Here is a 17149-nt window from a genome sequence, read left to right on the forward strand (position 1 = left end):
TTCGCACGGGCCAGGTCTGCATGACTTAAGCCCTACTGCTTTATCCATTATAACAGTTGCTGTCTTCTTGGGAACCCATGGAATGTTAATTATAACTCAAAATAAATGGAAGGAAGAGAGGGAGGGAAGGAGGGAGGGGGGGTGACAGAGGGAGGGAGGGAGGAAAGGAAGAATCACTGAGGCCCAGACTTCATAACAGCCCAGGCATCAGACTTTAAAGAGCCCCCTTCAGTAATTCTAATGTGCAGCCGGGTTGAGGCAGCAAGTGACTGAAACAGTCCCAGTACTACCAGCTCAGATCTCAGGCAGCAAGGAGTCGTCGCAGAGCCCATTACACAAGTGTACAACGTGCTTCACCTGGAAAGTGATCTTACCGTCCACGCATCAATTTCCTAAGGAAACAAAATGTATGTACTGAGATTTATGTGCCCAGATGTCCATCGAATGTAGCACCACTTACAGCAGCCCAAAGTAACCCAAATGCCCAATTAGAAACTACAGAAATAAACTAAAGGACATCATATGACAGACTACTATGCATCTTCCAAAAAAATGTACATTATTTAAAGAAATGGAGAATTAGTCAGGAAGTGTGGTTGAAAAACTAATATGCCTAGCAAACTCCAGTAAAATTGTTAGATTATACCACCACATGGTTCCAAATCAATCAAAAACACTCTAGAAATTGCATTAAGAAACCTTGCTTCAACCACTGTATCTACGTCCCTACCTCTTACAGGTCACACTTCTCTTTCCTCTGCACACTTCCAGTTTTTATTTAGCAAATTCAAATGAACATACAAAATAAATAAATAAATGAAACATATATGTATATGCGTGTATACATATTCTAATTTCCGGCTTCATACACAAAGGTAGTGAACAATATACATTCTTCTGCACCTCTCTTCTCACTTATACCACCTAGAGCTCTTTTCATGTCAGTCTCTGGGGACACATGGAGAGCTGTGTGATATTTCACTGGTGAATTACAATACTTTACAAAAATCAGTGGCCCCGTGATATGTCATTGGCTTATTTCCATTCTTTTGCTATTACAAAAGATGCTGAAATTATAATAGTGTTTTATGTCATTGTGACCGTGCATATTGGTCATTCTGACAGCTATGGCCAACTTGCCTATTATGGACACAGCACCATCCTGCATCTGTACCACAATGTAGGTGAATGCTGGGAGAGTGCAGTCAAAGGTCAGGATTCTGCTGATCTGACAGGTGAGAAACAGTATCTCATCTATCTCATTGTGGTTTTGTTTTTCTCTTTCTGTGAGTGAGGATAAGCATCTCTTTATATGAAGTCTATTCGTATTTCCTTTCCTGCGCAATATTTGTTCAGTCCTTTGATCACTTTTTTCTATTGAGTGGTAATAGTAGCAAGTACGATGCTCATTTATATGTGTATCTGTGTATTTCTACAGGCACACACAAAACAAAATGTTCACTGCATGGTAGGTGGGTGAAAAAATAAGTGATTGTGTATTTTTCTATTTTCTCTGATCCTTTTAAAGTAAAAATCCTTTTCATGCATTAGAATTAAAACACTGTCTCCTTTAAAATTGGGAAGCTGTTTTTTTGTTTGTTTCTGTGTTTACAATTCACTTCAGCTTCCGTGAAACTAGTTCTTTTGAAAACCAAATAGAGGTTCCCATTTGGAAACAAAACAAGAGCAACCAGATACAAGAAAGATGAAATCTAATTTAGATAGTCTCCTTGGTTGAGACTATCTAAATTAGATATTTGAGCAGATCTCTTTAGCCCAAGTACCTGGCCCTCCTCTTGGAGTTTGGAAACTATTTCTACGTTGGGAAAGCATAGAAAGGCAAGATGGAAAAATGGCAAATTTCTGAAAGTTTTGTGCAGCTGATTTCACCGCCAGGGCCCTGCTGGGCAGTGCCTCCTGTGGTTTCCAACTTCTCAGCAACTTCCTTTCCCAACTCGCCCTGGGCTGCCCTGGGAGGTGCAGAGACGGGAAGGCGGTGGTGGTGAGGGTGACAGCGTGAGTGGCAGGAGGGCGCTGGTGTAGCTGGTTCTCAGGCTTCTTTTGTTCATGTGCTCTGTCGAATGTGGTTGATTCGTGGAAAATGCTCAAAGTCAAACCGGCCCCTGCTGGTTGGGACTGTGCAAGGGGTAGATGGGGTGTCACAAGGAAATAAGAACAGTTAAACCACAACCAATTTTGCTCACTTTCAAAGAGTCACAGCTAATGGAAAGAAAACATCCCTCTACACGGGCACGTAATTGCTATCAAACATACTGTGGCTTAGGGTTCCCCATTATTCCTGTATGCAGTTCCTCCAATTAGCTCCTGTGTGAGTTGGGAAACTTACGCCCAGAATATTCAGATGCTGCTTCTCTGTCCACGCTCAGGACTCTGTTCTGGAGGAAAGAGCAGACAGGACTCCTTGCAGCACTAAGATAATCCCTGACATTCCACCAACCACCCATGCTCTTCCATGATCTGTGATTTACCGAGGCTGGTACTTCTTGGTTTCATTTTCTCAGTGTACACAGGGTGACACAAGACTCGGTCCCCTAAACCCAGCCGCATGGACAGATGTGATGTGCTTTTTCCCTCACAAGAACAGAGATATGGAGGCCCTGATCTCGCCCATGCAATTGAGTGTCATATACTGAGTCACATAAGTTCCCCGAATGGGACAAAATGACTTCAGAGTCATCCTGAGCAAGGCTCAATAGAAGCACTAACATCAGATAAGAGTGTGATGGGTGAATGAGCCAAGGGCTGCTCAGCAACGTGAGCATGGAGAGCAGGTGTCCCACCTCCACCCCACCCAGCAGGGGTCCAAGCCCTGGACTCCATCCGTCCAGTCCCAGAGGGAAGCACGGCTCTGTGGCTGAGCTCAACGCTTTAGCTCTCCCAGTCTGACCTTACAGCACATTCAAGTCACATCCTTCATTCTTCCTGGTCTCTGCTCTGAGAGCCAACATCTGGGGGGCCCTTGCTCACCTAGGAGGACTGGCCACATCCTACGGGTCCAACCCAGTGTGTTGGGGAGAGCTCCTTCTCAGCTTAAAGGCACACAGGTCACATCAGTGGTCATGGTGTAGATGGGGGTCCACTCCCGAGACAGGATGTTCTCGTTGTGATGACACCACTGAATTCTTGAGGCTTTAGTCCAAAGCCAGACCCTGAGCTCTCCCTCCCCCTTTCTCCATGGAAGAAGCTCCCCCTGGTTAGGCCCCAGCCTCCCAGGGAGTTTCCAGCTGCACTTCAGTCCTGTGGCCCATTCTTAGACCAAGCATGGATGGAGTTGATTTGATCTGCATAAATGGTCAGTTTCCATCCAAACCAGCACCATTTCCATCATACACAGTTGAGTATTTCTTGAATGACACAATGAATAATGAAAGAAAACTGATAGACATGCTGGCTTCCCATGAAGCATTGCGTTGAATATTCCTGTTTAACAAAAATAGCTCACAATATAATTGAGCTCATTTTAATTCAAACTAGCTAAACACAAGGGAAAATGATTTCATAGAGTGGGTTCAAAGAAGAGTAATCAGACTATTTTAGATCATACTTCTGAGAGAACAATTCTATTTCTGGTGACTTATATATGTATTCACAATCCCTCATGTTCCCCTTTTGTAATTCCAACACTTTAGGCCAAATACATAATGCAAAACAGGAAAAATAAAACCGATCATTTTGATATGTTGGATTTTATTACCTTTTAAAATTGTACAAATAGTGCATGTGCATGAGTTAAAAAAACACAAGGGAAATGTAGGGAGTTAAAAAAGAAAGACAAAAGAAATCCAAGACATGAAACAAAAAAATTCCATTCTGCAAGTCAAAATAAAAAGATATTCTGCATACTAAAAAAGTGTTATTCCAATATATTAAGAAGTCTTTTGATCAGGAACACAGCACAAGACTTTCTGCAACTATTCTTTGACAGGTCAGACTCAAGTCTCACTGAATACAGGATGGATCATGACATTATCTTACCAGCCACAGGCAGGTGATTAAATGTATGTGGAGATGGTACCATGTCTGTGAGGTATTACAATCAATAAATTCGTTATTAGCCGTTCAGTAACGTCAGCAGTGGATGTCACCATTTCAACCTTCAAAAGGGAGACCCCCAGTTTCAGTGCTTTTTTCCCTCTGGTGACGTTCAGTGAAGGTTTTTCACACTTAGAAAAAGAGAGAACACAGAAATATTTGAGAGGTAGTGTAAAAAGGCAAAATGCTCCGTTTTGCTCTATGTATTTACAACACAGTCTACATACTAAAGATAGGCTGTGTTACAGACACTTGAAAGACCACGCGTGAGGCCACCCAAGAAGTTATTTTAAAGCATTTCAGAAAAGGACGTCCTTATTCACATGCTCATATTTTTGTCCTACGTCTGAAGACTGTTGTAGAAAAAGGGGCCGGAGCGTGCTGGGTACCACTGATGCAGGGCGGGGCCTCCGTTTGCTGCGACTCTGGCCGCCTCTGGCTGCCTTTTATTTCTTATAAATAAAATTTTACATTTTATTTCATTATTTTTTTAAGTTGAGATATAATTGACATATAACATTTTATTAGTTTAAGTTATACCACCTAATGATTCTATATTTGTATACATTGTGAAATCATCACAGTAAGTCTATTAACATCCCTCGCTATACATAGTTACGGATTATTTTTTTTTCTTGTGATGGGAACTTTTAAGATCTACTCTCTCTTCCCTTCTGTGGTTAAATAATTAAGCAGGGTTGCTGCTTCTACAATTGCCTGTATGTTTATTTGCTCGTATTTCTGAGGTTGAAATGTTTCCTTTGATGATTTGAAGGGAATGAACAACGTGCCCTGACCTGGAGGTACATCGGGCCCGACTGCTGTGACTGGACCACATGTGTCATCTCAGAAGCTCCAGAACCCTCCAGAGACGTCCATCCGGTGCGGGACCAGAGGAGATCCTGGTACCACACGGAACGCCTGAGTCCCGGCTCTGCCCCTGCCAGCTGTGCGGACCTTGGACCAGTCACTCACCCTCAGTCTCACCCGCCTCCGTGTAAGTGGAGACAATGACAGTACCAGCCTCCCAGGACTGCTGCCCTCGCCGCCCTCAGAAGTTAGGCTTTGTAATTAAACAAAGTCTGACACGGAGACATTCTGGCTACATAAACAAAAAGGAACTAAGTCATCCTTATTTAGAAATTTGGGACTCTGAGGTATTTCTCATCCTTCGCAAATTTATACCTAGAAAAGGTTAAGAGATTTTACATCATAAAATGTGCCTGACAAATTCATGTACTTAGGAGAAATATAATGTATAGTCACACACATATTCTTTGAATTTTACTTTGAATCTACTCAAAGAAAGGCTCCGTACTTAACCACTTCATTATTACAGTTTCCTTTTCGAAGACTTACTTTAATAAAAGTCTTACTCATAGTTCTAAAAGTGGTTTTTCACTGTCCTGCTTTTCTTCAGCTTCATTTTCAGATCCTAGATGGTAGGGAAGGGGAAGGAGAAAAAGTACTGCATTCGATTACAGTAACAAATGATTTCTTGAAAATTATAATCTAAGAGCATAAAATTTGAAACGAGGGATACATATGTTTAAACCACAAGAGATTCAAGTTAACAAAACTGTAAAATAGTTTTACTTTATATCTTGTAGGAGGAAAACCTTTCAAATAGGACCTATCGCAAGCACCGATCTGTCAAAATGGATTTCACGTAGGTTCTAAAAATATTCATAGGGACCAAGAACTATTATGCACTGCTCCTCCTCTTGTGCTTCTTTGCTGAAAAGCTTACCTGTTTTTCAAGTGCAAGTATCTTTGGGTATTAATAATTCAATCTACGTATTTTGAAAACATAGCTGTATTCAGTGAGTGAGAGAGCAGTGAGGGATTCCAATGTACAGGCAAAGCTGATGTCACCACTGTGCGCTGTTGCCAGCGACCACGGTTGCAACCATTCTGGGTCAATGTTGCGTGAGCCTTCTATTATTCTTGAATGTGACCCAGTCATTCCACTCTGGGATGATATCCTTAGGATATCTCCCTGAGGAAATAACATTTTTTTCCATTATGAAGACTTTCCCTCTAAAAATGAGAAGAAAAATCTAATGTCTGAGAGTAGAAGAAAAGTTAAGTAATTATTATATTTCCATGAAATATCTTCCATCCACTTAAAAACTGTGTCTATACAGTATATAACAACATGGGAAATGCATACGCTATAAAGTAAAAGCAAATATGTAACGAGAAATATAGTGTAAGATCAGATTTGATAAAAATTTTAAAAACTTGATATACTTGTACAAATCAGTAAGACTAGAAATAAATGACCAGGGGACTTATGTACATTTCTGGATATTCCAAAATTTCTACAATAAACTTAAAGTGACTTTATAATTTTTAAAACAGGGTATAAATAACACAGACAGTACAGCCAACAATTATGTAAATTACACAAAAGTAGAAGGAAACAAGCTGAACTGTCAACACTAATGCTGCCGAATAGTTTGAAGGAGCGTGATCTTTCATTTTTGTTCTTTCCACACATTTTTATAACAATTACGCATTCCTATCATACTCAGGGAAGGGAACTAAAGAGAGTGGTGAGGAGACCAAGGGAACAGGTTAGGATGTTACCTACTCACCTGCAAAAGCAGCCAGCCCCACTGTTGCTTTACTCTTAGCAGATAATACACTTCAAAAAGGGCACTTTCACCGGAGGGAAAGTGGGGGCAGAGGGATGAATCGGGAGATCGGGATGGACATCTACACTACTACTATATATAAAATAGATAACTAATAAGGACCTACTGTATAGCACAGGGAACTCTACTCAATACTCTGTAATGACCAATATGGGAAAAGAATCCAAAAAAGAGTGGATCTATGTATGTGTATAACTGATTCACTTTGCTGTACACCTGAAACTAACACAACATTGTAAATCAACTATACCCCAATAAAAAGTTTTTTAAAAGGGCACTTTTTTCTTCGAGAACGTCTGCCTGGATTATAGCCAAGAACAAATCTGGTACAGAAGAATGAATGCCTGAGAATCTTAAGAAAAGTTTTGAGTCCCACACCTCAACCTCATAAATGTCATGTCGTTCAGGTTAAGTCTGTGGTAAAACAAATACATAAAGAGGTAGTGGTTGGGAGGCTTCACTTCCCGGCTTATTAAACTGCTGGAAATCTTAGAGACACTGGAGCGGTTTAACTGCCATGTCACTTTGAAAGGAGTCTAAGGAAAGTGGTCATACCGAGCCTTCCTGTTTCCGGGCTCACTTTCCACCTGTCAGGGTAACGGCACTCAAGCCACAATGAGCTGACGTGGCTTGGAACTATTTGCGAGTCCTAAATAAAGCCAAACTTTAAATTAAAACATAATAATGCACATGCTTTCCGTAATTTAAAAGCAAATGCTAGCAAGGTGTTCTGGCTATTGTCGAATAAGGAGTTCAACAAATCTTCTCCTTGAAAAGCAACTCTAAAACTGGACTAGATGAACCAGACAGCAAGTTCAGTGCTGGGGAAACGACCAAAGGCTTACAACTATGTGAGAAGTGCTTGAAAAATTGCAGAATTGCGGGAACAACCATGTTGCTCTTTCCTTCAGCTGCCCCCATTCTTCCCCCACCTCCCATCACCCAGCTCCACGGCATGAAGGTCCTTCCAGAGTACGGCAGGCCGTGAGGACTGCCAGCAAACTTACATGGTTGAAGGAGCTCATTTAATCTGGGGTGAGAAGTGATGCAATGGTGAAATGACAGACTTAGTGGTATGTGAGCACAGGGGCCAGAGCCTCTGCTGGTTTGAGGTGATGGTCACGACTGCAGCACGCATATGTCTGGCTGAAGCTGTGTGCATACACAACGGAAACCCAAGAGAACCCACGCTATAGCCTAAAAACCACGAGGCTGTGAGCATATGCAGAGGAGGTGTGAAAATATTCAGCAAAAGAAGACTCAAAAAGCTTTTTGAAGAAGACTCAAAAAGACCTGAAATTTGAATGTGCTATCCAATACATACAAATACCCCTTTGGCCGAGGATGAAAGTCTTAATCAAGGTGACTGACCACAAAGGCTGTCTAATCATTGGCTACCACTAAGCTATGTAGACACAGGGGTGACCCCTAGGAAGCCAGGCTTAAAAATAAAAGAATTAAAAACAACAACTACAACTGAAAAGACACAGCCACACACTGTAGGGGACATAATTTCACAGACTTAGCCCACACCAGCATGCATGGCGTCAAATTTAAATTTCAGTGCCTTACTCAGCCATAAAGGAACGAAATTGGCTCATTTGTAGAGACGTGGATGCATCTAGAGACTGTCATACAGAGTGAAGTAAGTCAGAAAGAGAAAAACAAACATCGTATATTAATGCATACATGTGGAACCTAGAAAAATGGTACAGATGAACCGGTTTGCAGGGCAGAAATTGAGACACAGATGTAGAGAACAAATGTATGGGCACCAAGGGGGGAAAGCGGCGGGGGGGTGAGCTGGTGGTGGGATGAATTGGGAGCTTGGGATTGACATGTATACAACGATGTGTATAAAACTGATGACTGATAAGGACCTGCTGCTGTACGAAAAAATAAATAAAATTCAAAAAAAAAAAGATGTTTCAAAAACTCCAGAAAACTTATCTAACGTACAAAAATGGCCCATAATTTATAAAGGTAAACTAGTATTGTATTTAAATGTTAAATTCCATTTTATTTTAATGAGTTATTTATTTACTTTTTTAGACCTCAGGCAGTTTATTTTACTAATTTTTTTTCAAATGTACTAATAAAACTACATTTTACAGTGTATATATATATACACATGTTTAACACAAATAGACTCATAGTGTATATACTCTTCTGCAAGTTGCCTTTTTTTACTTAATATATAGTGGACATCTTTTCATATTAGTTTATAAACCTCAGCCTCCTTTTAACAGCCTCATAGGATTTATGATAAGGATGTACCATAAGTTATTTAAATGTTTTGCCTTTTTTAGGTGTTCCCAGGCTTGGGTTTCATTTTGCTCTGCTTTACTTTATAAACAATACTGCACTGAACATCCTTGCCCACAGATCCTTGTGCGGTGTGGCCACACCCATTTTAGAAGGCACACACACACACCAAAATTTCAATGCCTTCATCTAGATTTGTTTAGCACAGATGATAGTATGCAATGAGCTATTCTTCATTTTAAGTCAGTCTTTCAATGATTCAAGAGGTGACAAATTACCTTTTCTCCAGCATCACAACTGGTTCATTTAAATTGTCTGAGCACATAACAACCTCAACCCAATCATCCGAGAAAGGACTCTGCTCCCTCATTCTTTCCATTCAATACACAGGCAAACAGGATATGGTTAAACCAACAAGCAAATCTGTAAAACAAACCACCTTTCTATCCTTTAAAAGTACATCCACTAAAATGTGCTAATTTTCCAAAGCTCTGTGATTCTAAAATTCAAGCCATTCCTTTACAAGGAAAAATGCTAACATTTAAATTTCTGGTGCCTCCAATTTCTTTCTTTCTCTCTTCATTCATTCCTTCAACAGTTCTAAGTTTACTATGTGCCAGGCACTATATTAGGTGCTAGAGAAAGACAAGAAAAGGCAAGGCAGGCCTCAGACACCCTCTTATTGATAGGGACCAATTAGCACTGTTTAAGGGCAAAAAGCTTATAACTTCTGCTGCTAGAAGACTATTTAATATTTGTCTGCTGACCTCATAAGAAAGCTTTATTTTAAAATAAAACCTTCTTTTCTAGGCACATTAATTCCAATAATAGTTTTCAATCTTAATTCTTTCTTGAATTGAACATTCAGACAATGAAAATATAATACAATAAAGTAAGTCACTTTGAACACTCCTCTGCCCACTACTAATCTGGGCTTTGTCTTATACAATGCAGCCACCCAGTGGAACGCTGACAGGGTTGTTTTTGTTTAGCTTCATAATTCAATGAAATGGTAATGCTTCCAACTGCCACTAGGTGGTGGTAAAAGTCAAAGAAGGAAGCCAACGGCTTGCTGGATGAAAAATGCCTGAGGTATTCCTCACATTTTTATCCTGTTGTTCTGAACTTCTAATTAAAAAAATACACTGGGGCTGAGAAATTTTATTAGTCTTAGAAAAAAAGTTATACAAAAGCATGAACTGTAATGCAAACTTGTTTTTTGAAAGAATGATTCCTGTGACATACAAAAATCTCAAGGAAATCATCCTTATAATGAGGTAATGAAAGTTTAATACTTATTCTAGTTTCTGCTGGCTGAGAAATAGCTTTTCTGCTAATTCATATCTTTATTTCATCTAACTCTATGATTTTGTATTTTATATTGCTTTTAAATCTAACACCAACAGTCCAGAATATCAAGTTACTTCGAGTTCCCCTAATATCCTATGTCCCATTGTTGTGCCTTTGATATTCACGTGGCTCTTTCTGCCTGGAGTCTGTTTTTACTCTAGTGTGCGTGTGTGTGTGTGTGTGTGTGTGTGTGTGTGTGTGTGTGTGTGTGTTTAAAATATTTACTAAATGTAATGTGGAGAATAAAACAATGTAGTCTCTAACCCAAGTTTATATCCCAGTAATAGAAACAGGCCAAGTCACTGCCAAAGACAGTGCAGTCAACCCAGGATGACAGGGTTGTGGGAGAGATCTTAGAGAACCGAGACAAAAGACCCTCTACCTAGGACTGCTGGGAGCCAGGGGGAGGGTGGGAGTGGGGAGAAGCCTTCTGCGCGTGTGAGTGGAAACTAGGACTGCAGAGGGTAATGTCAAGGATAGAACAAGCAAGATGGCTTGAGGGTTTTAGTGTATTTTCAGAAAGCTCAGAACAGCACACAAGGAGCATGAGAAGAGAGCTTGGATCACTGAGTAAGGGTGGACACAGAGGTGCTTTCTGTCAGCCTAAGGATCCAATGACTTTCTTAATCCTTTGCATCGCCGAAGGCTTTCGAGCAAGGAAATAACGTGATCAATTTTGCATATTCATTAATACTGAGAGGCTGTATATTAGCTATGATCAGGGACTCTAGCCCTGGAGCTGGGGTTCAAATCCTCCACCTTCTTACTCTTTGTGTGATACTGGACAAACTACCTCACTTCTCTGTGTCTCAACTTGCTCATTTCTGAAACAGGGATAATGAGACTTTTACCTCACAGAGTGGTTATGAAGAACCTTTAGAACAATGCAACTGTTCTATTTAACATGGAATTCTAGTGGCTGGTTGGGAGAAGGCAACTGAGGAGGGGGCTGTTGCAGAAACTGAGATGAGAAATGCTGGGGACTTCCCTGGCGGTCTAGTGGTTAAGACTCCGTGCTTCCAATGGAGGGGGTGCGAGTTTCAGCCCTGGTCAGGGAGCTAAGATCCTACATGCCGCACGGCGCAGCCAAAAAAAAAGGAAATGAGAAATGCTGAACTGAGGCTACAGATACGATAAGTGTGCAATTTAAATGAAATCAAGGAGGCAGAAACAAAGAGGATCAAAACGGCGTGGTGAACGATGGGCCGGGAGCCACAGGTAAGGGGCAGAGTCCCCAGTGAGGCTCTGGTTTCTGACTTGGGCAACTGGGTAGGCAGTGCTGCTACTTTCAGACATGGGGGATTGTGGAGGAAGGTCAGTTAGGGCATGACAGATAACAGAGCATAGAGACCCTCCCCCCGGCCACACATCAGGTCTAAGGCCCTCTACCACGTTTATTTTCACATCTCTGCATCTCAACACGGGTCGCACATCAAGACCACGTCTTAGTTATATTCACAGTCTAAATGCCCGGTATGTTACATGTTTGCTAAGCATATTGAGAAGTAGAGGGGGTAGTGAGGGGGAGAGGGGGACCAAGTTCTGAATGATGGACAGAGACGCAAATGATAATCAAATTTTGTACCTGCTTCGGATTCAGGAGGAGAATAAAACTGACCATCAGAAAGACCACCAGGTATCAGTGCTGCCCTCTCCGAGGCATCCTGAACTATTAGGAGTCCTGGAAGAGAAGAAATTCAGATACTGGGAATGATGTCAGTGTTCTGGTCGCTTAGTCGCCAGGTTAATCACAATAAAATGGCGTTACTATTACATTTTTAAAAAAACTCTTAGCAGGAAGGGTACTCTGAAAATCTTTCAACCAAAAACAAAGTGTTATTAATAAACTATGAACCAGTACAATAAGGACAGGTTTCAACTAGTTAAAAAAAAAATGCTTCATGTTACTCATGGGATTCTTTGGCTCTGTATTTATAGCATCTTTCCCTTTGGAAATACCTACTTCCCTATAGAAATCAACAACATCAAAACCAAAGCACAAAGCCAAACAAAAAACCTGGTCATGCTTTACGTCTGTGTCTGGTTAGAGAAATGGCAGACGTAAAGCATCAAAGCACTAGCCCATGATGAGAGAGGCCGTCGACAATGAGTTCTTCCGGCTGAAGCTGAGTTAGCACCGGGATAAAGCTAGAGGAAGCATCGGGCCAAACAGCTGGTGCCAGGTATGCATGTAATACATGCTACAGTGAAAATAAATGCTGTGTTCAAGTTTTTCATTAATTATATGTTCTGCTTTATTAGTTACTTTGAATTTGGTTTAATCACATAGGCATGCAAGCCTCAGTCACATTAACAGTTGATAAGGCTTTCAAGAAAGTTCAGTTTGATGTTTATATACAACTTTTTATTTTTTATTTTTGGCTGTGCCATGCGGCAGGGGGATCTTAGTTCCCCAACCAGGGATCGAACCTGTGCCCCCTGCAGTGGACACGCAGAGTGCTAGCCACCGGACCACCAGGAAAGTCCTCTATTTACAACTTTTTAAAAAGTGGCTTCCGTTAGCTTTATTTGTCCCCTTTTCACAATACATTTTCATAAAGGAACAGAGGGCGCAGAATAGAAGACGGATCTTGGTCTGATTAATGTGTTTTAAAATCTACACTTGAAATTATAATTTTTTTCTTCTAGATTTCTTCTTTGTATATGAGCTTTTGAAAAATAAAACCACTTGCAAGGTTATCTTCCCTTCTGCTGTATCTTGAGGTTACAATCATGCTTAACTTTCTATAAGACACAAGAATTTTTTTTTTCCTATTAGGCAGGGCAAATCCAGCCAGATGAGTGACAGAGCATAAAAACAGCATGTCTTGAAACTGCCCGGGTCTCTGCATTGAACTTTGATTATATCACCTCTAAGAGGGCAGGTGGGATGTACAGGCTTTCACTAAGGTCATCATGCAGAGGAGAATTCCAGCCCCATAGTTCATCCTAAAGTTCAGTCAATCATTTGGATTCCCTAGAGAATATTCAGTGATGCTCGAAGCCACACAGGGAGATGATAACAGCTTTGACAGGACTCATGACTACATAACGTCAGCGCTCACTCTGCTCCTCAGAAGAGGACTGGAAAGCCTGAGATGGGTGAACATTTCCAGCTGGCTAACTCCCTCCTCTCCATCTCCATCAGCAACCCATCGAACCACCCCCCTGTAGGCACTCAGCTGTTATTCACACTGTGGCCCATTCAAAGGCACCACCTGTGGGATGGACGGCAATGGGAGGCTCTGGAAAATTGAGGACTTCTATGTAGAACTGCTATCTCGGCACAAAATGCTTCGTGTCCTCCGGCTATTATCGACAGGGAGAAAAGGTCAACCTGTCCGAGGAGAAGGAGGTGTTGGCTGTTGTTGCTGCTGGAATGTCTTTTCCACCAGTGTTCACACTTCCTTCCGGGAAAACCTGGCCTAAGAGCTGGAGTGAGGAGCCACACCCTGTCCCTGTCTTTTCCTCCAACCCTTCCCTCGATGTCTCCTGCAGCCCTGCAGGGTGGAGACATGCAATCTGCCTAACTGCACCCAGAGCTCCATGCAAAGCCAGATCTCTGAACCCTCCTACACTGTTGGTGGGAATGTAAATTGTTCCAGCCGCTATGGAGAGCAGTATGGAGTACACTTAAAAAACTAAAAATAAAGCTATCATATGATCCAGCAATTCCACTCCTGAGAAAACCATAATTCAAAAAGATACACACACCCCAATGTTCACTGCAGCACTATTTACAATAACCAAGACGTGGAATCAACCTAAATGTCCATGGACAGAGGAATGGATAAGGAAAATGTGGTACATATATACAATGGAGTACTACTCAGCCATAAAAAAGAATGAAATAATGCCATTTGCAGCAACATGGATGGACATAGAGATTATCATACTAAGTGAAGTAAGTCAGACAGAGAAAGACCAATATCATGATACCATTTATATGTGGAATCTAAAAATGATACAAATAAACTTATTTACAAAAGGGACACAGACTCACAGACTTAGAAAACGAACGTATAGTTACCAAAGGGGAAAGGTGGGGGGAGGGATAAATTAGGAGGTTGGAATTAAGATAGACACACTACTATATATAAAACAGATAATCAACAAGGACCTACTGTACAGCCCAGGGAACTCTACTCGGTACTCTGTAATAACCTATCTGGGAAAAGAATCTGGAAAAGAATAGATACATGTATATGTATAACTAAATCACTTTGCTGTACAGCTGAAACTAACACAACACTGTAAATCAACTCTATTCCAATATAAATAAAAATTAAAACAAACAAACAAAGACAGACCTCTGCAGCCCCTCCTCCCAGCCTGGCCAATCTCAGGAGGGGAACTTGGAGAGAAACTTACGGTTTTCTTCTTCTGCCTCTTGAGGTAACACCTTGAAATCCAGGAACCACGTCTCGATCCAGGCAAGGATGAAGGAAATGATGGGCAGCACGTAGCCGAAAGCCCCTTGAGAGAAAAGCTGGAAGAACAGACGTGACCAGGAGAGAGAAACGCAGTTACCATGAGCTCACCCTGGAGAACGCAGCTGTGTCAGTACAGACGGTCATGGCACAGAAAAAGCGGAAAGCCATACCTTTGAGAGGATCACTTTTGCTAGTAAAAAGGCACTGGTCACTGCTGTCGTCAACTGAAAGACACATAATCCAGAAGCGTTCAAATTCGATGTTTTACACTCTGAAGGCACCTTCCTCAAGCAAGAGATCCATCTGAGCCAGGAGCAGGTAATGCCTGAAAGGGTCTGTCTCACCCAGCTCCCTCCCACGTCACTCTATCCCCTAAACCAGACAGGGGCAAAGTGGGCTTCCACGTGGCACACGAGCCCTGACCGGCAGCTTGAGGTTTCCCTTCACCCACACGCTGTGTGTTGGGAAACTCTGTTTTGTTCACTAGAGGGTACAACATGCAAAGATGCTATCGGCATAGGAGAAAGGACCAGTGAAATAGAGGCAAGGCTCCTCCAGGGCTAGGGAAGCCCAGAGACAATCCCACAGCACCTGGGGTTTGTCTCTCCATCCTTCAACTAATATTTGTAGCAATATGAAACCTGACCAAAGTGAGTGCCAACGGCAGCCATGACTGGAAAAACGGAGGTTGGAGGTTGGGGAACATCAGGCATCATGCTTAGTGTCGACGAAGTTGCAGAGTTAGTTTTGTCGGCAAAACATACACACACACAGCAGACACACACACACACACACCAGCCAGACACACACATACACACACACACAACACGGGAGGGGAGGCATCTTACATTCTGATACTAATTAACTTTACAGGCTGACACTAAGTGCTCTTCAGGTACCAGCTGACTCCTTCCAGCTGCCTGGCCCCCTCTCTGTAAATGTTTTTTAAAACGATAATCAAAAACAATAAAATGGGGCTTCCCTGGTGGCGCAGTGGTTAAGGGTCTGCCTGCCGATGCAGGGGACACGGGTTCATGCCCTGGTCCGGGAAGATCCCACATGCCGCGGAGCGGCTGGGCCCGTGAGCCATGGCCACTGAGCCTGCGCGTCCGGAGCCTGTGCTCCGCAATTGGAGAGGCCACAGCAGTGAGAGGCCCGCGTACCGCAAAAAAAAACCAAAAAACAAACAACAACAATAAAATGGATGTGCTAAATCTGACCTGCCCCTTTGATCATTTCAAAGAAGAGGTTGAAGAAACTCTCTTAAAACTCTCATTGCACGTCAACCACTTTCCTGAAACAAACACTGAGACAGATGGTCTGACAAATACCAGTGGACATCATGGAGACTGGAATAGAACGGCCCAAATTGGGGCTGCTGCAGACGGTGGGTAAGGGATAACCGTCACAGCCGTTTGGTATCGGCAACAGCGTACATAGTAAAGGGAGTCAAGTCCGGCTGAAACTGTCAGCCCTCCTCCATGAACCATGAGCTTGGGACTCAACGGATGGTCTGACAGCAGCCCTGGGATTCCGTGGATTCTCAGAAGAGATGGCCCAGGCAGATGCGGCCCCTGGGGGACTCCCCCTTAGGACAGTGCACAACCCCATGCCCAGCTGGACAAGCCCATGCCGGTCCCACACAGACTGAGGTCTCACCTTCCAGAAGCAGGACGGCAGGTTGGTCCTGCCCATGTCTCTCCAGTCTGAGGACTTCAACACCCCCCATATACCTGCCTCGTTAGAGCTCTCAACAAGGTGACTGTTTAGAAGTCCATGGAAACAGGGAAAATAATTCAGGCAGAAATGCTTGTAATTCTTCTCTCAATCAATAAATATTTATTTAGGGTGAAGAGCTTGTGCCAAAGCTCTGGGCTGAAGGCCAGGAAACAGAGGTGAGTTAAAAACTGCCACTGTCTTCAAGAAGCCCGAAGGCAACCATAAAAAGGGAGCTTTCCCCTTTAAGACTGGAGCGAGGGGGATAACACAGCGAGGAAGGCAGTGAGCAAAATAAGCTGAGAGCAAGTCGTGAAAAATCACCAAGCAGTTTCAACTCGAGAGGAAACTGTGCAAATCGCTTCGTGACAGAGGGACGGAACTCATCTCTCGTTTGCATAATGAGGTAGAGGGTGGGCTGATGCTTGGACCACAATCACGGGTCGGCCCCTAGATTCCTCACTTGTCTCAGTCTCCATAGCGACAAGGCTAGTTACTCATTAGGTTTGGAAAGAAGCCCCGGAGAATGAAACCTACTGAGGTGTGGAGTACGGGGACTCAGGAGAAGCAAGTGGAATTCAACCCAGATGGAATCCACGTCTGCCCCCAGCTCAGCCCTCTTGTGAGCAGGCCCCAGCCACCACAATCGGAGGGGAGGGGCCACTCACCAGG

At 42.6% G+C, this 17149-nt stretch overlaps 1 protein-coding gene across 2 annotated transcripts in view; it reads right to left on the minus strand.

Annotated features, from left to right (window-relative positions):
• Window positions 1–2023: 2023 nt before the first annotated feature.
• The window catches only part of STARD3NL (STARD3 N-terminal like), a 51726-nt gene continuing 36600 nt past the window's right edge, over window positions 2024–17149 (minus strand). The window contains exons 5-9 of one of the 2 annotated variants that reach the window (XM_079931034.1): window positions 14932–14985; window positions 14700–14817; window positions 11914–12009; window positions 5413–5488; window positions 2024–4184 (exon numbers count right to left, since the gene is read on the minus strand). In XM_079931034.1, the coding sequence (XP_079787160.1) occupies window positions 5430–5488; window positions 11914–12009; window positions 14700–14817; window positions 14932–14985 (327 nt within the window). In that variant the 3' untranslated portion in view covers window positions 2024–4184; window positions 5413–5429. The remainder of the gene's footprint in view (window positions 4185–5412; window positions 5489–11913; window positions 12010–14699; window positions 14818–14931; window positions 14986–17149) is intronic. The other variant, XM_079931033.1, reaches the window with a different exon arrangement.

This window comes from Stenella coeruleoalba (assembly GCF_951394435.1).
Source record: "Stenella coeruleoalba genome assembly, chromosome: 9".
NCBI lineage: Eukaryota > Metazoa > Chordata > Mammalia > Artiodactyla > Delphinidae > Stenella > Stenella coeruleoalba.